The sequence below is a fragment of the Electrona antarctica genome, assembly GCF_951216825.1.
Source record: "Electrona antarctica genome assembly, contig: scaffold_90, whole genome shotgun sequence".
Classification (NCBI taxonomy): Eukaryota; Metazoa; Chordata; class Actinopteri; order Myctophiformes; family Myctophidae; genus Electrona; species Electrona antarctica.
In genome coordinates, this window is record NW_027637615.1 from 472,347 (window position 1) to 499,636 (window position 27,290).

Consider the following 27,290-nt stretch of genomic DNA (forward strand, 5'->3'; position numbering starts at 1 on the left):
GAAGACAGTCACAGACACCTCCAAATGCCAACATGCAAGTCAAGATGAGCACAGTAGCACACATTACTTAGAATTATGAATTCCAGATTCCACACGCGTGCGTGCGTGCACGCGTGCCCTACTGCCCTAGGGCAGGGGTTCTCAACCCGTGGGTCGCGACCCCTCGGGGGGTCGCCAAATAATTTTAGGGGGTCCCCAAAAAAAAACATTTTTTTTTAAATTTTATTTTCACGATTTTTCAAAAATAGCAGACCTACAAGCTCGTAGCGCGCCACTCGGTGGCGCGCTATGAGCTTGTAGATCTGCTATTTTTCAATAGCTAAATTATAACAATGCTTAAAACACCAAAAGGGGTTCCCGCCCAAAATGGTTTAAGGTTATTGTAGCAGTCAATTTATATTGGGGGTCGGGAGGGGGCGGGGCGGGGGTCCCGAGACATTGCCGAAGCATTTCCGGGGGTCCCCGGCCAAAAACGTTGAGAACCCCTGCCCTAGGGCCCTAATGCCCTACTGGTCCATAGCTCTAATGCGCATGCACGCACGCACGCACGCATCCTAGAGCCCCTCAGGGACCCCCAGGGGTCCTAGAGCCCCTCAGGGACCCCCGGGGGTCCTAGAACCACCCCTCAGGGACCCACCTAGAACCCCTCAGGGACCCCCGGGGGTCCTAGAGCCCCTCAGGGACCCCCGGGGGTCCTAGAACCACCCCTCAGGGACCCCCCTAGAACCCCTCAGGGACCCCCGGGGGTCCTAGAGCCCCTCAGGGACCCCCGGGGGTCCTAGAGCCCCTCAGGGACCCCCAGGGGTCCTAGAACCCCTCCCCTCAGGGACCCCCAGGGGTCCTAGAGCCCCTCAGGGACCCCCGGTGGTCCTAGAGCCCCCCAGGGACCCCCGGGGGTCCTAGAACCCCTCAGGGACCCCCGGACCACTGGTTGAAAACCACTGCTCTAGAGCAGAGCCTCCCACCCTCTGGTGGTACTTGAGCACCCTCTGGTGGTACGCAGAGGAGTCGCCCCCAAAATACGAGAAAAAAGACCAAAGTGGAATGAAATGTTGATATTACTACGGGTAGTTCTTCTGACCAATCAGCAATTGGTTGAAACAGGCTCTCCAGCCGTGCTGAAATGAGCACGACATCACACCTAGACGTTAATAGAAGATTTGAGAAGGGATTAATCACGTTATAAACACGACATCACACCTAGACGTTAATAGAAGATTTGAGAAGGGATTAATCACGTTATAAACACGACATCACACCTAGACGTTAATAGAAGATTTGAGAAGGGATTAATCACGTTATAAACACGACATCACACCTAGACGTTAATAGAAGATTTGAGAAGGGATTAATCACGTTATAAACACGACATCACACCTAGACGTTAATAGAAGATTTGAGAAGGGATTAATCACGTTATAAACACGACATCACACCTAGACGTTAATAGAAGATTTGAGAACGGATTAGTCACGTTATAAACACGACATCACACCTAGACGTTAATAGAAGATTTGAGAAGGGATTAATCACGTTATAAACACGACATCACACCTAGACGTTAATAGAAGATTTGAGAAGGGATTAATCACGTTATAAACACGACATCACACCTAGACGTTAATAGATTTGAGAAGGGATTAATCACGTTATAAACACGACATCACACCTAGACGTTAATAGAAGATTTGAGAAGGGATTAATCACGTTATAAACACGACATCACACCTAGACGTTAATAGAAGATTTGAGAACGGATTAGTCACGTTATAAACACGACATCACACCTAGACGTTAATAGAAGATTTGAGAAGGGATTAATCACGTTATAAACACGACATCACACCTAGACGTTAATAGAAGATTTGAGAAGGGATTAATCACGTTATAAACACGACATCACACCTAGACGTTAATAGAAGATTTGAGAAGGGATTAATCACGTTATAAACACGACATCACACCTAGACGTTAATAGAAGATTTGAGAAGGGATTAATCACGTTATAAACACGACATCACACCTAGACGTTAATAGAAGATTTGAGAAGGGATTAATCACGTTATAAACACGACATCACACCTAGACGTTAATAGAAGATTTGAGAAGGGATTAATCACGTTATAAACACGACATCACACCTAGACGTTAATAGAAGATTTGAGAACGGATTAATCACGTTATAAACACGACATCACACCTAGACGTTAATAGAAGATTTGAGAAGGGATTAATCACGTTATAAACACGACATCACACCTAGACGTTAATAGAAGATTTGAGAAGGGATTAATCACGTTATAAACACGACATCACACCTAGACGTTAATAGAAGAATTGAGAAGGGATTAATCACGTTATAAACACGACATCACACCTAGACGTTAATAGAAGATTTGAGAAGGGATTAATGACGTTATAAATATCATCAGTTGTGCTGATTAGTGATTAGACTGAGTTTAGTGGCTCAGCCCATTTAAGCCTGACACCCAAATTAAAAAAATGTCTTCTAAATCCTGACAGTTTTCTGAAATAGCTGAAATATTGAGCACCACTGCCATAGAAACATAATGTTTCTATGGCAGTGGTGCTCAATATTTCATGTCAAGGACCCCAAAAATTATATGTAATAATTGGCCGCCGACCCCCGTCTGAAAATATGTTGTTCAGTGACCCCTCCAGAAGCAAAGATTTGAGTTAAAAAAAAAAACAAGATTTGCACCACATTTTCACGCTTTTTCAAAAATAGCAGACCTACAAGCTCGTAGCTACAAGCTTATCTGCTTTTTTTAATAGCTAAAGTATAACAGAATGCTTAAAACACCAAATGGGGTTCCTGTCCAAAATGGGTTAGGAATGGAACAACAAGGGCAGGTATTAACATCAGTTATTATGGAGGTACTTGGAGACACAGATTTTCTGAGGTGGTATTTTGAGAAGGGAGAGGAGTCTGGGACGTGTGGAGCGTTGTCCAGGGTGTTTTAGAGAAGGGAGAAGAGTCTGGGACGCGTGGAGCGTTGTCCAGGGTGTTTTAGAGAAGGGAGAAGAGTCTGGGACGTGTGGAGCGTTGTCCAGGGTGTTTTAGAGAAGGGCGAAGAGTCTGGGACGTGTGGAGCGTTGTCCAGGGTGTTTTAGAGAAGGGAGAAGAGTCTGGGACGTGTGGAGCGTTGTCCAGGGTGTTTTAGAGAAGGGAGAAGAGTCTGGGACGTGTGGAGCGTTGTCCAGGGTGTTGTAGAGAAGGGAGAAGAGTCTGGGACGTGTGGAGCGTTGTCCAGGGTGTTTTAGAGAAGGGAGAAGAGTCTGGGACGTGTGGAGCGTTGTCCAGGGTGTTTTAGAGAAGGGAGAAGAGTCTGGGACGTGTGGAGCGTTGTCCAGGGTGTTTTAGAGAAGGGAGAAGAGTCTGGGACGTGTGGAGCGTTGTCCAGGGTGTTTTAGAGAAGGGAGAAGAGTCTGGGACGTGTGGAGCGTTGTCCACGGTGTTTTAGAGAAGGGAGAAGAGTCTGGGACGTGTGGAGCGTGGTCCAGGGTGTTTTAGAGAAGGGAGAAGAGTCTGGGACGTGTGGAGCGTTGTCCAGGGTGTTTTAGAGAAGGGAGGAGAGTCTGGGACGTGTGGAGCGTTGTCCAGGGTGTTTTAGAGAAGGGAGAAGAGTCTAGGACGCGTGGAGCGTTGTCCAGGGTGTTTTAGAGAAGGGAGGAGAGTCTGGGACGTGTGGAGCGTTGTCCAGGGTGTTTTAGAGAAGGGAGAAGAGTGTGTGCGTGTGCGTGTGTGTGTGTGTGTGTGTGTGTACAGAAAGGTGAAAGACCATCACTGCAAAAAGTTACATCCAAAATGTTTTTCTTTCTTTTCTTTATATTTTTTAATTATTTACTTCTTCTTTAAACAACAGCATTGGTTACATCTTATTGAAGATATGAGTAAATATACATTCAGGTTCAACATAAACGTGAAATTACATGTTATGGTTTTTAGATGTAGATTTTCCACAACATTCTGTCACAAAGATGCAAAACGATAATAAAGTCAAACTATAATTTATCTGATTGACTTTTATACTTAAATGGTGTTAAAGAGGCCCCGCCCCCTTCCTATACAAACACACTGTAACTTCAACCTCGACCCCTGACCTCAGATGACCTCAGATGACCCTCAGATGACCCCAGATGACCTCAGATGACCCCAGATAACCCTCAGATGACCCTCAGTTAACCTCAGATGACCCCATATGACCCTCAGATGACCTCAGATGACCCCTGTCTAAAAATAGTTTGTGTTAGAGACACACAGAGCCCCCCCCACCCCCCCGTCGCTATGGAAACCAAACCATATTCATTAAACACCCCCCCCCCCCCCCCCCACCACACCTGTTCCTGATTATTACATTATAATACAACACACTGTCTGTCTGTCCTCACAGCCTGTCTGTCTGTCCTCACAGCCTGTCTGTCTGTCCTCACAGCCTGTCTGTCTGTCCTCACAGCCTGTCTGTCTGTCCTCACAGCCTGTCTGTCTGTCCTCACAGCCTGTCTGTCTGTCCTCACAGCCTGTCTGTCCTCACACAGAGACACAGAGGAGGAGTCAGTGAAAAACCCAAACCCAGCGTACAGAGCTTGAGTGAAGGTGGTCTGGACGGTGTACAGGTGAGTCAGAGTGTCCTCTAACACTCTGTAGAAGGACAGAGTCCCAGCGGGACGGTCCAGATACACTGCTACTCTGGTGGAGCCAGAGGGACGGATAGGAAGGACAGTCCTCTTACTATTGTGATAGACAGAGTAAAGCTCACCACCGTCTGTACAGTCCAGACACCAGGAATGTTCATTCCTTCCAAACCCACAGTCCTGACCCGCTCCTTTCCTACTGATGTCTCTGTCAGTCACTCCTATCCTAACCACTCCACTGAACTGTACCTCACTGTAGCAGCGTTCATCTACACTCTCTGAACTCAGAACCTGAATCGTTCTATCAAACCTGTCAGGATGATCAGGATATGAATGAGGCTGATCATCCTGACGTGTCGCCTTCCTGTTGTTCTCAGACAGAGAGAGGGCTGGGTGTGCTGTGTTTGTGTCCAGAGTGAGACGCTGGAAATCTGATGAGAAAACAACACAGTACACATTAAATACATCATTCACTGAATGATTGACACACACACACACACACACACACACACACACACACACACACACACACACACACACACACACACACACACACACACACACACACACACACACACACACACACACACACACACACACACACACACACACACACACACACACACACACACACACACACACACACACACACACACACACACACACGGCATGGAGGGGGGGGGGGGGTGGCTGGGGGGGGGAACTTTAAACATGAATATTGTGAGGATGTATAGATCATGAATGGTTCTCAGTGTGTTCCAGGGACCCCCAGGGGTCCTTGAGGTGTTCCAGGGGGTCCGGGGACCCCCAGGGGTCCTTGAGGTGTTCCAGGGACCCCCAGGGGTCCTTGAGGTGTTCCAGGGGGTCCCCAGGGGTCCTTGGAGGGTTCCAGGGGGTCCGGGGACCCCCAGGGGTCCTTGAGGTGTTCCAGGGACCCCCAGGGGTCCTTGAGGTGTTCCAGGGGGTCCAGGGACCCCCAGGGGTCCTTGAGGTGTTCCAGGGGGTCCCCAGGGGTCCTTGGAGGGTTCCAGGGGGTCCGGGGACCCCCAGGGGTCCTTGAGGTGTTCCAGGGGGTCTGGGGACCCCCAGGGGTCCTTGAGGTGTTCCAGGGGGTCCAGGGACCCCCAGGGGTCCTTGAGGTGTTCCAGGGACCCCCAGGGGTCCTTGAGGTGTTCCAGGGGGTCCTCAGCAACATTCATGTTTACAGCATCAGAATCAGTGGAACCACTTCAACCATATTATATACACTGACTATCTGAAGATAGCAGATCTACAAGCTCACAACGCGTCACACCGCAACACGTCCCCGGACCCCCTGGAACCCTCCAAGGACCCCTATGAACTTGTAGATCTGCTATTTTAGAAAAATCGAGAAAATGTGGCGCAAATCTTTGAATAAAATTATATATTCTTTCAGAGCGAACGTTTTTAACTCAAATCTTTGCTTCTGGGGGGGGGGGGGGGGGGGTCCCTGGAACAACATATTTTCAGATGGGGGTCGGCGGCCAAATACAGATAATTCTGGGGCTCCTTGACATGAAATAGTTTGAAAGAATATATATTCAAAGATTTGTGCCACATTTTCACGATTTTTCAAAAATAGCAGACCTACAAGCTCCCTTAGGGGACACAGACGCATTCCAGGTCTTAATGGGTTTAACTGTCTGTCTGTCTGTCTGTTCCCTCTACACAAAATCTGTCTAAAATATCAGATCTACAAGCTCAGAACCATTAACCCCTTAAAGTCTGCATCCCGAAGTTGGACAGTTCTTGATACGTGAACATTCATTTTAACCACTTTAGCTGGGGACCCCCTGGAACCCTCCAAGGACCCCCTGGAACCCTCCAAGGACCCCTGGGGGTCACCCTCCAAGGACCCCTGGGAGTCCCCGGACCCCCTGGAACCCTCCAAGGACCCCTGGGGACCCCCTGGAACCCTCCAAGGACCCCTGGGGGTCCCTGGGACCCTCCAAGGACCCCTGGGGACCCTCCAAGGACCCCTGGGGACCCCCTGGAACCCTCCAAGGACCCCTGGGGACCCCCTGGAACACTCCAAGGACCCCTGGGGACCCCCTGGAACCCTCCAAGGACCCCTGGGGACCCCCTGGACCCCTCCAAGGACCCCTGGGGACCCCCTGGAACACTCCAAGGACCCCTGGGGACCCCCTGGAACCCTCCAAGGACCCCTGGGGACCCCCTGGAACACTCCAAGGACCCCTGGGGACCCCCTGGACCCCTCCAAGGACCCCTGGGGACCCCCTGGAACACTCCAAGGACCCCTGGGGACCCCCTGGGGACCCCCTGGACCCCTCCAAGGACCCCTGGGGACCCCCTGGAACACTCCAAGGACCCCTGGGGACCCCCTGGAACCCTCCAAGGACCCCTGGGGACCCCCTGGAACACTCCAAGGACCCCTGGGGACCCCCTGGAACCCTCCAAGGACCCCTGGGGACCCCCTGGAACCCTCCAAGGACCCCTGGGGACCCCCTGGAACACTCCAAGGACCCCTGGGGACCCCCTGGACCCCTCCAAGGACCCCTGGGGGTCCCCTGGAACCCTCCAAGGACCCCTGGGGACCCCCTGGAACCCTCCAAGGAACCCTGGGGGTCCCCGGACCCCCTGGAACCCTCCAAGGACCCCTGGGAGTCCCCGGACCCCCTGGAACCCTCCAAGGACCCCTGGGGGTCCTCATGGAACCCTGGAACAATCCAAGGACCCCTGGGGACCCCCTGGAACCCTCCAAGGACCCCTGGGGACCCCCTGGAACCCTCCAAGGACCCCTGGGGACCCCCTGGACCCCTCCAAGGACCCCTGGGGACCCCCTGGGGACCCCCTGGGGACCCCTGGGGACCCCCTGGAACCCTCCAAGGACCCCTGGGGACCCCCTGGAACCCTCCAAGGACCCCTGGAACCCTCCAAGGACCCCTGGGGTCCCCCTGGAACCCTCCAAGGAACCCTGGGGACCCCCTGGAACCCTCCAAGGAACCCTGGGGGTCCCCCTGGAACCCTCCAAGGACCCCTGGGGGTCCCCATGGAACCCTGGAACCCTCCAAGGACCCCTGGGGACCCCCTGGAACCCTCCAAGGAACCCTGGGGGTCCCCGGACCCCCTGAAGGACCCCCTGGAACCCTCCAAGGACCCCTGGGGGTCCCCCTGGAACCCTCCAAGGACCCCTGGGGGTCCCCCTGGAACCCCTGAAGGTCCCCCTGGAACCCCACCAAGGAACCCCGGGGGTCCCCGGACCCCCTGAAGGTCCCCCTGGAACCCCACCAGGGAACCCTGGGGGTCCCCCTGGAACCCCACCAAGGACCCCTGGGGGTCCCCCTGGAACCCTCCAAGGACCCCTGGGGGTCCCCCTGGAACCCCTGAAGGTCCCCCTGGAACCCCACCAAGGAAAGCAAGGTTCCAGGGGGACCTTCAGGGGGACCTTCAGGGGGTCCCCGGACCCCCTGAAGGTCCCCCTGAAGGTCCCCCTGGAACCCCACCAAGGAACCCTGGGGGTCCCCGGACCCCACATTGAGAACCATGACCACTTTAACCCTTCATGGACCGCTTGGTGTCTCCAGGACCACACTCCAACTCTCTGTTGAAAATAAACGATCTACAAGCTCACGTTGAGCTTGCGTTGAGCTTGTAGATCTGATATTTGGATGAATGTTCACGTATTAAGAACTGTCCAACATCAGGACGCAGGCTTTAATGGGTTAACCCATTAAGACCTGGAATGCGTCTGTGTTCCCTACAAGCTTGTAGATCTGCTATTTTTGAAAAATCGTGAAAATGTGGCACAAATCTTTGAATATATATTCTTTCAGAGCGAACATTTTTACCTCAAATCTTTGCTTCTGGGGGGTCCCTGGAACAACATATTTTCAGATGGGGGTCCGCGGTCATACAGATAATTTGTCCATGACATGAAAAAGTTTGAGCACCACTGATACGTTTTTAAGAAAACTGTCTTAATCCATTTATACCTGATGACGATTCTACAAAATGTATTTTCTGAAAAACCTCATGTTTCTGTCAGTGGTTCTCAAACTATTTCATGTCAAGGAGCCCCAGAATTATCTGAATTTGGCCGCCGACCCCCATCTGAAAATATGTTGTTCCAGGGACCCCACCCCCCCCCCAGAAGCAAAGATTTGCGCCACATTTCCACGATTTTTCAAAAATAGCAGATCTACAAGTTCATAGCGCGGCTATGAACTGGTTGTTCCCGTCTAGAATGGGTTAATGGGCTAGACAGACAGACAGACAGACAGACAGACAGACAGACAGACAGACAGACAGACAGACAGACAGACAGACAGACAGACAGACAGACAGACTCACGTGTTGTAAGGAGTTGAGGTTTAGTCCAGTGTTCTCCTCCATGATTCACACTGTAGGAAGTAGAACAACAATGAATCAAGTCAAAACCTCTGCTGCTTAATGTCTCACATCGGCCTGTTTTAGTCCCACCAAATATTTACTGAACACATTTTGTCATCATTCTCCCACAGACTCTGTCCAAACATCACACACATTGCTACGCCATATCTCTATGGTCATGTGATTAAGACGTATCTCTCAGATTTGGATAAGATTGGCTTCCATAGTTTGCAGGAGTGTCTCGTTTTGAACAAAATGCTTCAAATCATGAACGCAGCGTCTGATTGACTGTGAAACATTCCTGGCTCACAATAAGCTACCCGTCCTGGCGGAGACCTGTGTTCTGAGGAGCACATGTTTCTAGTTTAAACAGTCTTTCTCTGTGTGTTAAATTATAGATTATGATCTATAGTCTACTGACCACCATGGACACAGTCCTATAGTCTACTGACCAACATGGACACAGTCCTATAGTCTACTGACCACCATGGACACAGTCCTATAGTCTACTGACCACCATGGACACAGTCCTATAGTCTACTGCCCAACATGGACACAGTCCTATAGTCTACTGACCAACATGGACACAGTCCTATAGTCTACTGACCAACATGCAGGACACAGTCCTATAGTCTACTGACCAACATGGACACAGTCCTATAGTCTACTGCCCAACATGGACACAGTCCTATAGTCTACTGACCAACATGGACACAGTCCTATAGTCTACTGCCCAACATGGACACAGTCCTATAGTCTACTGACCAACATGGACACAGTCCTATAGTCTACTGCCCAACATGGACACAGTCCTATAGTCTACTGACCACCATGGACACAGTCCTATAGTCTACTGACCAACATGGACACAGTCCTATAGTCTACTGACCAACATGGACACAGTCCTATAGTCTACTGACCAACATGGACACAGTCCTATAGTCTACTGACCAACATGCAGGACACAGTCCTATAGTCTACTGCCCAACATGGACACAGTCCTATAGTCTACTGACCAACATGGACACAGTCCTATAGTCTACTGCCCAACATGGACACAGTCCTATAGTCTACTGCCCAACATGGACACATTCCTATAGTCTACTGACCAACATGGACACAGTCCTATAGTCTACTGCCCAACATGGACACAGTCCTATAGTCTACTGCCCAACATGGACACAGTCCTATAGTCTACTGACCACCATGGACACAGTCCTATAGTCTACTGACCAACATGGACACAGTCCTATAGTCTACTGCCCAACATGGACACGGTCCTATAGTCTACTGCCCAACATGGACACGGTCCTATAGTCTACTGACCAACATGGACACGGTCCTATAGTCTACTGACCAACATGGACACGGTCCTATACTCTACTGACCACCATGGACACAGTCTTATAGTCTACTGACCAACATGGACACAGTCCTATAGTCTACTCACTTGACAGTCTCCAGAGCAGCAGACAGCTCCTTCAGAGCAGACTCTCCTAAGTGGCTGAAGTTCAAGTCCAGCTGTTTCAGCTGGGAGGAGGGGTTGGAGGTCACAGCTGAAGCCAGAGCAGAACAGCCTTCCTCTGTGACTCCACAGCCTGACAACCTGCAGAGAAATACACATTTAACAAAGTGCTGTTGATGTTCAAGTAGAGATCCACACAGAGAGAACACACATTATTTACCCCAGGATCTGCAGTCCACACTGTGGACTCTTCAGGACAGCAGAGAGCTGGAGCAGTTGTGATTCCTGCAGGCAGATGAAACTGAGGTCCAATTCTCTCAGATGGAGAAGATTAGAGCTGAGAGCTGAGAGCAGAACTTCAAGTCCTGTCTGTGTGATGGTACAGCCAGCAAGTCTGTAAGTACACATGAAATATCTGGACTGAATATCAGAGGTTTGGAGTAAAGACCCCAAGAGATGGAAAGAGAAGGCAGGACAACATATTGTAGTTACTGTACCGTAGCATTGATAATGATAATCCCCTAGCAGCCATGATGGATCACATATTGTAGTTACTGTACCGTAGCATTGAAAATGATAATCCCCTAGCAGCCATGATGGATCACATATTGTAGTTACTGTACCGTAGCATTGATAATGATAATCCCCTAGCAGCCATGATGGATCACATATTGTAGTTACTGTACCGTAGCATTGATAACGATAATCCCCTAGCAGCCATGATGGATCACATATTGTAGTTACTGTACCGTAGCATTGATAATGATAATCCCCTAGCAGCCATGATGGATCACATATTGTAGTTACTGTACCGTAGCATTGATAACGATAATCCCCTAGCAGCCATGATGGATCACATATTGTAGTTACTGTACTGTAGCATTGATAATGATAATCCCCTAGCAGCCATGATGGATCACATATTGTAGTTACTCTACTGTGATGTGAGAGTGTGAACTAAACAAAACTCTGACCATATAATTATTCTAATCAGTGTGGGATACCATGATGTCCATGACTTTATTCACACGTTGTTATTAGAATGAAACAATACATAATAAAACAGAACTAATCTAAATAATAATGTGACCTCAGTATCTCCAGTTGACAGTTTGGACTCTTCAATGCAGCAGAGAGCAGGTCCATGGATGGATCCGTTATGTTATTATAACTGATGTCCAATTCTCTTAGATGTGAAGGATTAGAGCTGAGAGCTGAAGCCACAATCTCATATGCTGGCTGACGGAGGTCACAGCCAACAAGTCTGTAAATGTAGATGATGTAAAATCAGTGATTATCAACACAGATTAGATCAAGTTCATGTTCAAGGAAATTAACTATAAAGTGTAATGTAAATGTACCAATGTCTAGGGGTACCAATAGGGGTACCAATGTCTAGGGGTACCAATAGGGGTACCAATGTCTAGGGGTACAAATAGGGGTACCAATGTCTAGTTGGTCAGATATTGACAGGTCATAAGAACAGAGAACCAGAAAACATCCCAGTGATCTATATTAATACCAGTGTGTAACTCGTATGGATCTAGAATCTGCATTTATGGATAAATCATCACATTCCATGATACTCTCTCTCTCTCTCTCTCTGTGTGTCTCTCTCTGTGTCTCTCTCTGTGTCTCTCTCTGTGTCTCTCTCTGTGTCTCTCTCTCTCTATCTCTCTCTCTCTCCCCCCTCTCTCTCTCTCTCTCTCTCTCTCCCCCCCCTCTCTCTCTCTCCCCCCCTCTCTCTCTCTCTCTCTCTCTCTCTCCCCCTCCCCCCTCTCTCTCTCCCCCCCCTCTTCCCCCCCCTCTCCCCCCCCCCCCCCCCTCTCTCTCTCTCTCTCTCTCTCCTCCCCACCCCGCCTACTAACCGAGCCTTTCTGCAGTTCCTCACAGCTGGGACCAGACTGTTTTTCCCCCATGATGATGTGTTGTATTGGTGCATGTCCAACTCCTCCAGAACCTCCTCTGACGTCAGCAGCATGAAGGCCAGAGCTGAACACTGGCTCGCAGACAGTTTTGTCTTTGATCTGTCCGCTGACTTCAGGTACTGTTGGATCTCCTGATGTACTGAGTGGTCGTTCATCTCCATCAGACAGTGGAAGATGTTGATGAATCTGTCAGGAGAGAGACTCCCATCTTTATTTGTCATCTCCTTCAGGTTGTTGATGGCTCTCTGGATGCTCTCTGGACTGTTCTCTGTCTGACCCAGCAGGCCTCCTAACAGACTCGGGTTGGACTCCAGTGAGAGGCCATGAAGGAAGCGGACAAAGAGGTCCAGGTGGCCGTTCTTACTCTTCAGGGATTTTTGCACGGCTCTCTGCAGGAAGACATCCAGGGTCATTTCTTCTTCTTCTTCTCCTCCCAGGAATGTCTTCAGGACCTCCATGTTCTTCTGTGTGAAACAGTGCATCAGGTAGACTGCAGCCAGGAACTCCTGGATGCTCAGATGAACAAAGCTGTAGATCTTTCTCTGAGATTGAACGGTCTCTTCTTTGAAGATCTCTGTGCACACTCCCGAGTACAGCGAGGCGTCGTTCACATCGAGACCACACTCTTCCAGGTCTTCTTGGTAGAACATGACGCTGCCTTTCTCCAGATGTTTAAACGCCAGCATGCCCAGATTCAGGAGAAACAACCTCTCAGTCTCCCTTCTTTTTTCTCGGATTCTCTCTTTTTTGCTTTTTTGCTTTTTCTTTTCTTTTCTTTTCACCTCATGAGTCTCGTCATACTTCGTCTTCATCCTCCTTAACTGGAGCGAGATGAAGTGTCTGTACATCCCAGTCAGGTTCTTGGGCAGCTGTCCTGTCTCGTCTGTCTTCACCAGGTCCTCCACAACGGTAGCGGTCATCCAACAGAAGACTGGGATGTGACACATGATGTGGATGCTCTTTGATGTCTTCACGTGTGAGATGATGGTGCTGGCCAGCTCCTCATCCTCACTGAACATCTTCCTGAAGAACTCCTCCTTCTGGGGGTCTGTGAACCCTCGTACTTCTGTCACCATGTCAATGCATGCAGGAGGGATCTGATTGGCTGCTGCAGGTCTGGTGGTTATCCAGAGGAGAGCCGAGGGGAGCAGATTCCCCTTGATGAGGTTCGTCAGCAGCATGCCCACCGATGATGTCACCGTGACATCAGAGACGACGTCATTGTTGTCGAAGACATCAGAATCGACGTCTATGTTCTGGAATTTCAGCGGAAACCTGCTTTCATCGAGACCATCGACGATGAAGCCAACTTTCCAGGCAGCGAGCTGCTCTGCTGTGACCTTCTTTAACGTTGGATGGAAAACATGGATCAGTGAGAGAAGACTGTGCTGCTCATCTCGGACCAAGTTCAGCTCCCGGAATGAGAAGAGAACCAGGAGAATGATGTCTTGGTTCTCCAAACCTCTTGCCCAGTCCAGAGCGAACTTACGCACAGAGAATGTCTTTCCGATGCCAGCGATGCCCTTGGTCAGAACTCTGCTGCTGGGTGTGTCTCTGCCAGGGAGGAGGGTCTTAAAGACGGCACGGCACTTGATTAGGACGTCATGGAGGGTCTTCATGTTGGAGGCGGTCTCAAGCTGCCACACCTCATGTTGCTGATTAACCCCTTCACTCCCTCCCGCTGATAGGTGGAGGTCTGTGTAGATGTTGGAGAGGGAGGAGGGCAGTTCAATGACGTATGTCACGCCATCAAGACTCTCCAAAGTGAACTTATAGACCTTTAGATCCTCCGGCAGACTGACATCTGATATGAGAAGACAATTAATACATTATGCTTCATTTACAACTTTACATTGAACAATCCATAGCATTAAAACTATGTATTAAATATCCTCCAGAAAATATATGATTTGAAAAGAAAGAAATTTGGCTAAAATAAATAACGTTGCATCATTTGTTTTAGTCTAAATGTATATTTTATCATCAGTATTTGGACATTGATACAGGAATACAACATGGATATTTAATCTGATGTCGTCTGCTGCTATTTAAACATTTCATTAATTGATATAAAATGTTAATGAGTGTAAAATGTGTCCAGTCTTACTGTGTCCAGGTGTGGTTTGACTGAATGTCTTCTGTCCAGGTGTGTTTCTGAATGTCTCTCTGTGGAGATGAAGACAATACAATATAGATAAGAGATAGTTTAATATACAAACTTTATTTATAGAGTACTGTGAGAGTATAGAGTAATATTTATAGAGCACGTTTAAAACAACCAACATTCACCAAAGTCCTGAACAGAATCTACAGATCAGAAGCAAAACAAAACAAGCAAAGAAAAAACAATGTAGAAGAAACACAACATGAGAAATGTCAACATGATCACAGGAATAACGTAGAAGCACGAAAGATACAAACACAGAAAACTACAGTGAAAACAAACATTAGACTCAGATGGAATGAAAATCCAGAGAAAATAGATCTTGAGCTGAGATTTCAAAATAAAAGCATGAATTGCGGTTTCTAACTGTTTTGAGGGAAGATATGGCTTGACCTTTGCGAGGAGGCGGAGTTGGAAGAAGCTGGTCTTAACGACATGTGAACTGATTTGCTTATCGAATTTAAAATAACTATCGAGGATAATGCAGAGGTTTTTAGCAGATGTGCAGATGTTGGAATTGAGGGTGTCCGGTGCGTTGAGGGGTGGGGCCAGATGTTGATCCAAAAATGAAATTAAAAATGACTGTAATTGGTTATAAACTATTTTCTCCAAAACCTTTAATACAAATGGTAGTTGTGAAATGGGCCTACATTTTATATTTTACTCATGATCAGAGCTTCCGTTGCTCCAGATATATATATTTTACTTTAGAGACAAATTCATACAATTATCATGTGAATGAAAAAGTCACTTTGTTCAAGAGGATGTATTGTTATGTCCCAACAAGTATAAGAGAGTCTAATCTGTGGGTTTCCTTTCACAATATTACAGTTCCATGAAAACAGGACAACAATGAATGAAATAATATCACCAGTAAAATGTACTGTAAATACAGTACAATACAAGTTGCACAGATAGATTAGAGGTTATTATTTCTGGCCCGCAATATTATTTTGAGAATAATGTGTTGGGGTGTTTTATGACCCTCCCCCCACAAAATAAAGAAATTAATAATTATTAATAATAGTTGGTAAATCAGTTTAGGGATAATATTACGTTGTGGTTTTACTAGGCATGTTAAAGACTGTAGTTACAGGGCCTGGCCAAGAGGGGGCACAAGAACACCATGTTATGGTCGTGAGTTTTTCCTCCACCTGTTCATGTCTTCCTTTTATTATGTTTACTTTTCATGATAGCTGTAGGTGGAGCAACAAGTGTGGAAGAAAATTCAAAATGGCGGAAAGCTATCCTGACGCAAATGGGCGTGGCCTATATGGGGAGATGCGTCATGACCCAAGGAATCCAAGGAAAGTGACATTTTGACTTTACAACATACGGTTCAAGAGTTATAAGGTGAAATGTAAAGTGGGCTGTTTTAGCGCCACCATGAAGCCGACTGATGTAATTATTTATTACATTAATTTGAATAATTATTATGAACCTCCCCTCCAAGTGTTGTGACTGTAGCTCCGACGGTTTCTGAGAGAAAAATACTTGAGGTGAGTTTGTGCATTTCCCCATGTAAGTGGATAGGAAGTTTTAATGCACTAATAAATTAGTTATTAATCAATGAATTGTTAAATAGAAAAAAAGACTTCGTTAAGACCTCCGTAATATTATGGTCAACGCCTGTGTGAAACGTGGGAGCGATTGGTGCAGACAGTGAGGAGCTACGGCAGTGTTTCTGACACACATTCAGACATTCATTCATTCAGACATTGAGTTAATTATAGTATGATGATGATGATGATGATAACAGTTACATAGACACCATGTATACTTGTATACATGGTGTATACATACCTAATTGTGTAATGTATGGATGATATGGATTTATATTATATGGATTTATGGAGCATTTATATTTTACTCGTGATCAGAGCATCCGTTGCTCCAGACTGTATGACGGAAGCATTTATATTTTACTCACAATATATTTATAGAGGGTTGACATACTTAGCGTGTGGAGGTCCAGGTTCATTACTGAAGTTAGCACCCCAGTCTTTAGACTTGTCACTCTTCACAGACAGAAGGCTGGGAGTTGGAGACTCTGCTCTGTGGTCAACACTTCTGGAATCATAAAACATATTCATACAATTATCATGTGAATGAAAAAGTCACTTTGTTCAAGAGGATGTATTGTTATGTCCCAACAAGTATAAGAGAGTCTAATCTGTGGGTTTCCTTTCACAATATTACAGTTCCATGAAAACAGGACAACAATGAATGAAATAGAGAGAACACAACATCTTGGGTTTCAACGTTCTTAATCATTATGTGTCGTTCTACAAGTAGAGAGAACACAACATCTTGGGTTTCAGCTACTGAACACTGCAGCAACAAGACAAACAGCAACACATAGAAATATGTTAACGATAGAAGATAAAAAGAATAAAAACTATAAAATGATGATAACAGTTACATAGACACCATGTATACTTGTATACATGGTGTATACATACCTAATTGTGTAATGTATGGATAATATGGATTTATATTATATGGATTTATGGAGCATTTATATTTTACTCATGATCAGAGCTTCCGTTGCTCCAGACTGTATGACGGAAGCATTTATATTTTACTCGTGATCAGAGCTTACGTTGCTCCAGACTGTATGACGGAAGCATTTATATTTTACTCATGATCAGAGCTTCCGTTGCTCCAGACTGTATGACGGAAGCATTTATATTTTACTCGTGATCAGAGCTTGCGTTGCTCCAGACTGTACGACGGAAGCATTTATATTTTACTCGTGATCAGAGCTTCCGTTGCTCCAGACTGTACGACGGAAGCATTTATATTTTACTCGTGATCAGAGCTTCCGTTGCTCCAGACTGTATGACGGAAGCATTTATATTTTACTCATGATAAGAGCTTCTGTTGTTCCAGACTGTATGACGGAAGCATTTATATTTGACTCATGATCAGAGCTTCCGTTGCTCCAGACTTTATGACGGAAGCATTTATATTTTACTCGTGATCAGAGCTTCCGTTGCTCCAGACTGTATGATGGAAGCATTTATATGTTACTCATGATCAGAGCTTCCGTCTCTCCAGACTGTATGATGGAAGCATTTATATTTTACTCATGATCAGAGCTTCCGTTGCTCCAGACTGTATGACGGAAGCATTTATATTTGACTCATGATCAGAGCTTCCGTTGCTCCAGACTGTATGACGGAAGCATTTATATTTTACTCATGATGAGAGCTTCCGTTGGCACCGTTGCTCCAGACTGTTATATTTTACTCATGATCAGAGCTTCCGTTGCTCCAGACTGTATGACGGAAGCATTTATATTTGACTCGTGATCAGAGCTTCCGTTGCTCCAGACTGTATGACGGAAGCATTTATATTTTACTCGTGATCAGAGCTTGCGTTGCTCCAGACTGTACGACGGAAGCATTTATATTTTACTCGTGATCAGAGCTTCCGTTGCTCCAGACTGTACGACGGAAGCATTTATATTTTACTCGTGATCAGAGCTTCCGTTGCTCCAGACTGTATGACGGAAGCATTTATATTTTACTCATGATGAGAGCTTCCGTTGCTCCAGACTGTATGACGGAAGCATTTATATTTTACTCATGATATATTTATAGAGGATTAACATACTGTGAGTGTGGAGGTCCAGGTTCATTACTGAAGTCCGGACCGGGCCATCCTTTAGACCGGTCACTCTTCACAGACAGAAGGCTGGGAGTTGGAGACTCTGCTCTGTGGTCAACACTTCTGGAATCATAAAACATATTCATACAATTATCATGTGAATGAAAAAGTCACTTTGTTCAAGAGGATGTATTGTTATGTCCCAACAAGTATAAGAGAGTCTAATCTGTGGGTTTCCTTTCACAATATTACAGTTCCATGAAAACAGGACAACAATGAATGAAATAATATCACCAGTAAAATGTACTGTAAATACAGTACAATACAAGTTGCACAGATAGATTAGAGGTTATTATTTCTGGCCCGCAATATTATTTTGAGAATAATGTGTTGGGGTGTTTTATGAAGTAAAAAAAAGGTGAAGTACATATAATTGGTAAATCAGTTTAGGGATAATATTACGTTGTGGTTTTACTATGCATGTTAAAGACTAGTTACAGGGCCTGGCCAAGAGGGGGCACAAGAACACCAGACTAGGACTAGGCTGTCAGTAGGAGGAAACCAGCCTCTTGGAGGAATTATAATATTACATGTTTTTGATTGATTGATTGATTGATTGATTGATTGATTGAATAGTTTATTAGACATTAATGTAAAAACAGCAACAGAGTACAGTCAAACACTTCTATAACTTGTATTGTACAGTGTTAGTGTATATTGTATAGTGTTATAGTGTATTTTGTATAGTGTTATAGTGTGTATATTTATAGAGGATTAACATACTTAGCGTGTGGAGGTCCAGGTTCATTACTGAAGTTAGGAGACATTCCTTTAGACTTGTCACTCTTCACAGACAGAAGGCTGGGAGTTGGAGACTCTGCTCTGTGGTCAACACTTCTGGAATCATAAAACATATTCATACAATTATCATGTGAATGAAAAAGTCACTTTGTTAGACATTCTTAATCATTATGTGTCGTTCTACAAGTAGAGAGAACTCAACATCTTGGGTTTAAACGTTCTTAATCATTATGTGTCGTTCTACAAGTAGAGAGAACACAACATCTTGGGTTTCAGCTACTGAACACTGCAGCAACAAGACAAACAGCAACACATAGAAGATAAAATAAAGAAAACTATAAAATTATAATAACAGTTACATAGACACCATGTATACTTGTATACATGGTGTATTCATACCTAATTGTGTAATGTATGGATAATATGGATTTATATTATATGGATTTATGGAGCATTTATATTTTACTTATGATCAGAGCATCCGTTGCTCCAAACCGTATGACGGAAGCATTTATATTTTACTCGTGATCAGAGCTTCCGTTGCTCCAGACTGTATGACGGAAGCATTTATATTTTACTCGTGATCAGAGCTTCCGTTGCTCCAGACTGTATGACGGAAGCATTTATATTTTACTCGTGATCAGAGCTTCCGTTGCTCCAGACTGTATGACGGAAGCATTTATATTCTACTCGTGATCAGAGCTTCCGTTGCTCCAGACTGTATGACGGAAGCATTTATATTTTACTCGTGATCAGAGCTTCCGTTGCTCCAGACTGTATGACGGAAGCATTTATATTTTACTCGTGATCAGAGCTTCCGTTGCTCCAGACTTTATGACGGAAGCATTTATATTTTACTCACAATATATTTATAGAGGGTTGACATACTTAGCGTGTGGAGGTCCAGGTTCATTACTGAAGTTAGCACCCCAGTCTTTAGACTTGTCACTCTTCACAGACAGAAGGCTGGGAGTTGGAGACTCTGCTCTGTGGTCAACACTTCTGGAATCATAAAACATATTCATACAATTATCATGTGAATGAAAAAGTAACTTTGTTCAAGAGGATGTATTGTTATGTCCCAACAAGTATAAGAGAGTCTAATCTGTGGGTTTCCTTTCACAATATTACAGTTCCATGAAAACAGGACAACAATGAATGAAATAATATCACCAGTAAAATGTACTGTAAATACAGTACAATACAAGTTGCACAGATAGATTAGAGGTTATTATTTCTGGCCCGCAATATTATTTTGAGAATAATGTGTTGGGGTGTTTTATGAAGTAAAAAAAAGGTGAAGTACATATAATTGGTAAATCAGTTTAGGGATAATATTACGTTGTGGTTTTACTATGCATGTTAAAGACTAGTTACAGGGCCTGGCCAAGAGGGGGCACAAGAACACCAGACTAGGACTAGGCTGTCAGTAGGAGGAAACCAGCCTCTTGGAGGAATTATAATATTACATGTTTTTGATTGATTGATTGATTGATTGAATAGTTTATTAGACATGAATGTAAAAACAGCAACAGAGTACAGTCAAACACTTCTATAACTTGTATTGTACAGTGTTAGTGTATATTGTATAGTGTTATAGTGTATTTTGTATAGTGTTATAGTGTGTATATTTATAGAGGATTAACATACTTAGCGTGTGGAGGTCCAGGTTCATTACTGAAGTTAGGAGACATTCCTTTAGACTTGTCACTCTTCACAGACAGAAGGCTGGGAGTTGGAGACTCTGCTCTGTGGTCAACACTTCTGGAATCATAAAACATATTCATACAATTATCATGTGAATGAAAAAGTCACTTTGTTCAAGAGGATGTATTGTTATGTCCCAACAAGTATAAGAGAGTCTAATCTGTGGGTTTCCTTTCACAATATTACAGTTCCATGAAAACAGGACAACAATGAATGAAATAGAGAGAACACAACATCTTGGGTTTCAACGTTCTTAATCATTATGTGTCGTTCTACAAGTAGAGAGAACACAACATCTTGGGTTTAAACGTTCTTAATCATTATGTGTCGTTCTACAAGTAGAGAGAACACAACATCTTGGGTTTAAACGTTCTTAATCATTATGTGTCGTTCTACAAGTAGAGAGAACACAACATCTTGGGTTTCAGCTACTGAACACTGCAGCAACAAGACAAACAGCAACACATAGAAATATGTTAACGATAGAAGATAAAAAGAATAAAAACTATAAAATGATGATAACAGTTACATAGACACCATGTATACTTGTATACATGGTGTATACATACCTAATTGTGTAATGTATGGATAATATGGATTTATATTATATGGATTTATGGAGCATTTATATTTTACTCATGATCAGAGCTTCCGTTGCTCCAGACTGTATGACGGAAGCATTTATATTTTACTCGTGATTAGAGCTTCCGTTGCTCCAGACTGTATGACAGAAGCATTTATATTTTATTCGTGATCAGAGCTTCCGTTGCTCCAGACTGTATGACGGAAGCATTTATATTTTACTCACAATATATTTATAGAGGGTTGACATACTTAGCGTGTGGAGGTCCAGGTTCATTACTGAAGTTAGGAGACATTCCTTTAGACTTGTCACTCTTCACAGACAGAAGGCTGGGAGTTGGAGACTCTGCTCTGTGGTCAACACTTCTGGAATCATAAAACATATTCATACAATTATCATGTGAATGAAAAAGTCACTTTGTTCAAGAGGATGTATTGTTATGTCCCAACAAGTATAAGAGAGTCTAATCTGTGGGTTTCCTTTCACAATATTACAGTTCCATGAAAACAGGACAACAATGAATGAAATATTATCACCAGTAAAATGTACTGTAAATACAGTACAATACAAGTTGCACAGATAGATTAGAGGTTATTATTTCTGGCCCGCAAGATTATTTTGAGAATAATGTGTTGGGGTGTTTTATGAAGTAAAAAAAAGGTGAAGTACATATAATTGGTAAATCAGTTTAGGGATAATATTACGTTGTGGTTTTACTATGCATGTTAAAGACTAGTTACAGGGCCTGGCCAAGAGGGGGCACAAGAACACCAGACTAGGACTAGGCTGTCAGTAGGAGGAAACCAGCCTCTTGGAGGAATTATAATATTACATGTTTTTGATTGATTGATTGATTGATTGAATAGTTTATTAGACATGAATGTAAAAAGAGCAACAGAGTACAGTCAAACACTTCTATAACTTGTATTGTACAGTGTTAGTGTATATTGTATAGTGTTATAGTGTATTTTGTATAGTGTTATAGTGTGTATATTTATAGAGGATTAACATACTTAGCATGTGGAGGTCCAGGTTCATTACTGAAGTTAGGAGACATTCCTTTAGACTTGTCACTCTTCACAGACAGAAGGCTGGGAGTTGGAGACTCTGCTCTGTGGTCAACACTTCTGGAATCATAAAACATATTCATACAATTATCATGTGAATGAAAAAGTCACTTTGTTAGACATTCTTAATCATTATGTGTCGTTCTACAAGTAGAGAGAACTCAACATCTTGGGTTTAAACGTTCTTAATCATTATGTGTCGTTCTACAAGTAGAGAGAACACAACATCTTGGGTTTCAGCTACTGAACACTGCAGCAACAAGACAAACAGCAACACATAGAAGATAAAATAAAGAAAACTATAAAATTATAATAACAGTTACATAGACACCATGTATACTTGTATACATGGTGTATTCATACCTAATTGTGTAATGTATGGATAATATGGATTTATATTATATGGATTTATGGAGCATTTATATTTTACTTATGATCAGAGCATCCGTTGCTCCAAACCGTATGACGGAAGCATTTATATTTTACTCGTGATCAGAGCTTCCGTTGCTCCAGACTGTATGACGGAAGCATTTATATTTTACTCGTGATCAGAGCTTCCGTTGCTCCAGACTGTATGACGGAAGCATTTATATTTTACTCGTGATCAGAGCTTCCGTTGCTCCAGACTGTATGACGGAAGCATTTATATTTTACTCGTGATCAGAGCTTCCGTTGCTCTAGACTTTATGACGGAAGCATTTATATTTTACTCATGATCAGAGCTTCCGTTGCTCCAGACTTTATGACGGAAGCATTTATATTTTACTCACAATATATTTATAGAGGGTTGACATACTTAGCGTGTGGAGGTCCAGGTTCATTACTGAAGTTAGCACCCCAGTCTTTAGACTTGTCACTCTTCACAGACAGAAGGCTGGGAGTTGGAGACTCTGCTCTGTGGTCAACACTTCTGGAATCATAAAACATATTCATACAATTATCATGTGAATGAAAAAGTCACTTTGTTCAAGAGGATGTATTGTTATGTCCCAACAAGTATAAGAGAGTCTAATCTGTGGGTTTCCTTTCACAATATTACAGTTCCATGAAAACAGGACAACAATGAATGAAATAATATCACCAGTAAAATGTACTGTAAATACAGTACAATACAAGTTGCACAGATAGATTAGAGGTTATTATTTCTGGCCCGCAAGATTATTTTGAGAATAATGTGTTGGGGTGTTTTATGAAGTAAAAAAAAGGTGAAGTACATATAATTGGTAAATCAGTTTAGGGATAATATTACGTTGTGGTTTTACTATGCATGTTAAAGACTAGTTACAGGGCCTGGCCAAGAAGGGGCACAAGAACACCTGACTAGGACTAGGCTGTCAGTAGGAGGAAACCAGCCTCTTGGAGGAATTATAATATTACATGTTTTTGATTGATTGATTGATTGATTGAATAGTTTATTAGACATGAATGTAAAAACAGCAACAGAGTACAGTCAAACACTTCTATAACTTGTATTGTACAGTGTTAGTGTATATTGTATAGTGTTATAGTGTATTTTGTATAGTGTTATAGTGTGTATATTTATAGAGGATTAACATACTTAGCGTGTGGAGGTCCAGGTTCATTACTGAAGTTAGGAGACATTCCTTTAGACTTGTCACTCTTCACAGACAGAAGGCTGGGAGTTGGAGACTCTGCTCTGTGGTCAACACTTCTGGAATCATAAAACATATTCATACAATTATCATGTGAATGAAAAAGTCACTTTGTTAGACATTCTTAATCATTATGTGTCGTTCTACAAGTAGAGAGAACTCAACATCTTGGGTTTAAACGTTCTTAATCATTATGTGTCGTTCTACAAGTAGAGAGAACACAACATCTTGGGTTTCAGCTACTGAACACTGCAGCAACAAGACAAACAGCAACACATAGAAGATAAAATAAAGAAAACTATAAAATTATAATAACAGTTACATAGACACCATGTATACTTGTATACATGGTGTATTCATACCTAATTGTGTAATGTATGGATAATATGGATTTATATTATATGGATTTATGGAGCATTTATATTTTACTTATGATCAGAGCTTCCGTTGCTCCAAACCGTATGACGGAAGCATTTATATTTTACTCGTGATCAGAGCTTCCGTTGCTCCAGACTGTATGACGGAAGCATTTATATTTTACTCGTGATCAGAGCTTCCGTTGCTCCAGACTGTATGACGGAAGCATTTATATTTTACTCGTGATCAGAGCTTCCGTTGCTCCAGACTGTATGACGGAAGCATTTATATTTTACTCGTGATCAGAGCTTCCGTTGCTCCAGACTTTATGACGGAAGCATTTATATTTTACTCATGATCAGAGCTTCCGTTGCTCCAGACTTTATGACGGAAGCATTTATATTTTACTCACAATATATTTATAGAGGGTTGACATACTTAGCGTGTGGAGGTCCAGGTTCATTACTGAAGTTAGCACCCCAGTCTTTAGACTTGTCACTCTTCACAGACAGAAGGCTGGGAGTTGGAGACTCTGCTCTGTGGTCAACACTTCTGGAATCATAAAACATATTCATACAATTATCATGTGAATGAAAAAGTCACTTTGTTCAAGAGGATGTATTGTTATGTCCCAACAAGTATAAGAGAGTCTAATCTGTGGGTTTCCTTTCACAATATTACAGTTCCATGAAAACAGGACAACAATGAATGAAATAGAGAGAACACAACATCTTGGGTTTCAACGTTCTTAATCATTATGTGTCGTTCTACAAGTAGAGAGAACACAACATCTTGGGTTTAAACGTTCTTAATCATTATGTGTCGTTCTACAAGTAGAGAGAACACAACATCTTGGGTTTAAACGTTCTTAATCATTATGTGTCGTTCTACAAGTAGAGAGAACACAACATCTTGGGTTTCAGCTACTGAACACTGCAGCAACAAGACAAACAGCAACACATAGAAATATGTTAACGATAGAAGATAAAAAGAATAAAAACTATAAAATTATGATAACAGTTACATAGACACCATGTATACTTGTATACATGGTGTATACATACCTAATTGTGTAATGTATGGATAATATGGATTTATATTATATGGATTTATGGAGCATTTATATTTTACTCATGATCAGAGCTTCCGTTGCTCCAGACTGTATGACGGAAGCATTTATATTTTACTCGTGATTAGAGCTTCCGTTGCTCCAGACTGTATGACAGAAGCATTTATATTTTATTCGTGATCAGAGCTTCCGTTGCTCCAGACTGTATGACGGAAGCATTTATATTTTACTAATGATCAGAGCTTCCGTTGCTCCAGACTGTATGACGGAAGCATTTATATTTTACTCACAATATATTTATAGAGGGTTGACATACTTAGCGTGTGGAGGTCCAGGTTCATTACTGAAGTTAGGAGACATTCCTTTAGACTTGTCACTCTTCACAGACAGAAGGCTGGGAGTTGGAGACTCTGCTCTGTGGTCAACACTTCTGGAATCATAAAACATATTCATACAATTATCATGTGAATGAAAAAGTCACTTTGTTCAAGAGGATGTATTGTTATGTCCCAACAAGTATAAGAGAGTCTAATCTGTGGGTTTCCTTTCACAATATTACAGTTCCATGAAAACAGGACAACAATGAATGAAATAATATCACCAGTAAAATGTACTGTAAATACAGTACAATACAAGTTGCACAGATAGATTAGAGGTTATTATTTCTGGCCCGCAAGATTATTTTGAGAATAATGTGTTGGGGTGTTTTATGAAGTAAAAAAAAGGTGAAGTACATATAATTGGTAAATCAGTTTAGGGATAATATTACGTTGTGGTTTTACTATGCATGTTAACACTTTGATTGCTGGAAGATCTCAACAGGCCTATTTGGATGTTGCTGCCATTTAACATTGCACAAAGGCCTTGTTCGGGGGCCCACAGTAAAATGTTCTCTTATAGCGAGAATCACACGCCTACATCAAAAGAAAGCTGAACTTGTCCACTTCAATTAAAAAAATACATTTTGATTTTACCATGTTCCATTCTGGAGATATTGACCTTTTTGCAACACCTGCATTTGCCTGGAAGTGGTTATCTTGAACAGCGAGCAGAGTTATGGATGGTTTAAAGTCAGAGACATTGACAGGCAGATATAAAATTGAACCCAATAAATATCCTATACATCCTATACACCGAATGAAAGCCCTGAATGTGTACTTTTACGAGGAAAACAGTAAACATTGATCCCATCTACAGTTAGACAGTAATTGGTTATTGAATGCAGCTTGTGCCCACCAGATAACTTCAGATAAGACATGGACGTGAACTCCTCAATATTCACAAAATAAGGCCTATAGCGACATATAAATACTATATACCGTATGAAACAGAAGACTCTCTGCTTTCATAAGGAAAAAAATTGTACTGTAATAATAAAAAAATCACACCCCTGTGAAGTGAGCAGTGCAACTCTACTTCTCTACTTATTCACTACAGCTCGCTATATACGGACTGAGGCAGAAAGTCATGTAAACCTTTTATTTACAGTTTGGTCTGTAAACTTCTACTGTAATAATAAAAATCACACCCCTGTGAAGTGAGCGTTGCAACTGTTCTGTACTTATTCACTACAGCTCGCTATATACGGACTGAGACAGAAAGTCATGTAAACCTTTTATTTACAGTTTGGTCTGTAAACTTCTACTGTAATAATAAAAATCACACCCCTGTGAAGTGAGCGGTGCAACTGTTCTTTATAGTTGCGCGGTGCAACTGTAGAGAACAGTTGCACCGCTCACTTCACAGGGGTGTGATTTTTATTATTACAGTAGAAGTTTACAGACCAAACTGTAAATAAAAGGTTTACATGACTTTCTGTCTCAGTCCGTATATAGCGAGCTGTAGTGAATAAGTACAGAACAGTTGCAACGCTCACTTCACAGGGGTGTGATTTTTA

The 27,290-nt window shown here is 43.4% G+C and overlaps 1 protein-coding gene across 1 annotated transcript in view; it reads right to left on the reverse strand.

Moving 5' to 3' along the window:
* The window catches only part of LOC306918767 (uncharacterized protein), a 208,682-nt gene that overhangs the window by 167,203 nt on the left and 14,189 nt on the right, over nt 1–27,290 (reverse strand). Inside the window, exon 5 of the mRNA XM_079531631.1 lies at nt 18,203–18,319. Coding sequence (XP_079387757.1) covers nt 18,203–18,319 — 117 coding nt within the window. The remainder of the gene's footprint in view (nt 1–18,202; nt 18,320–27,290) is intronic.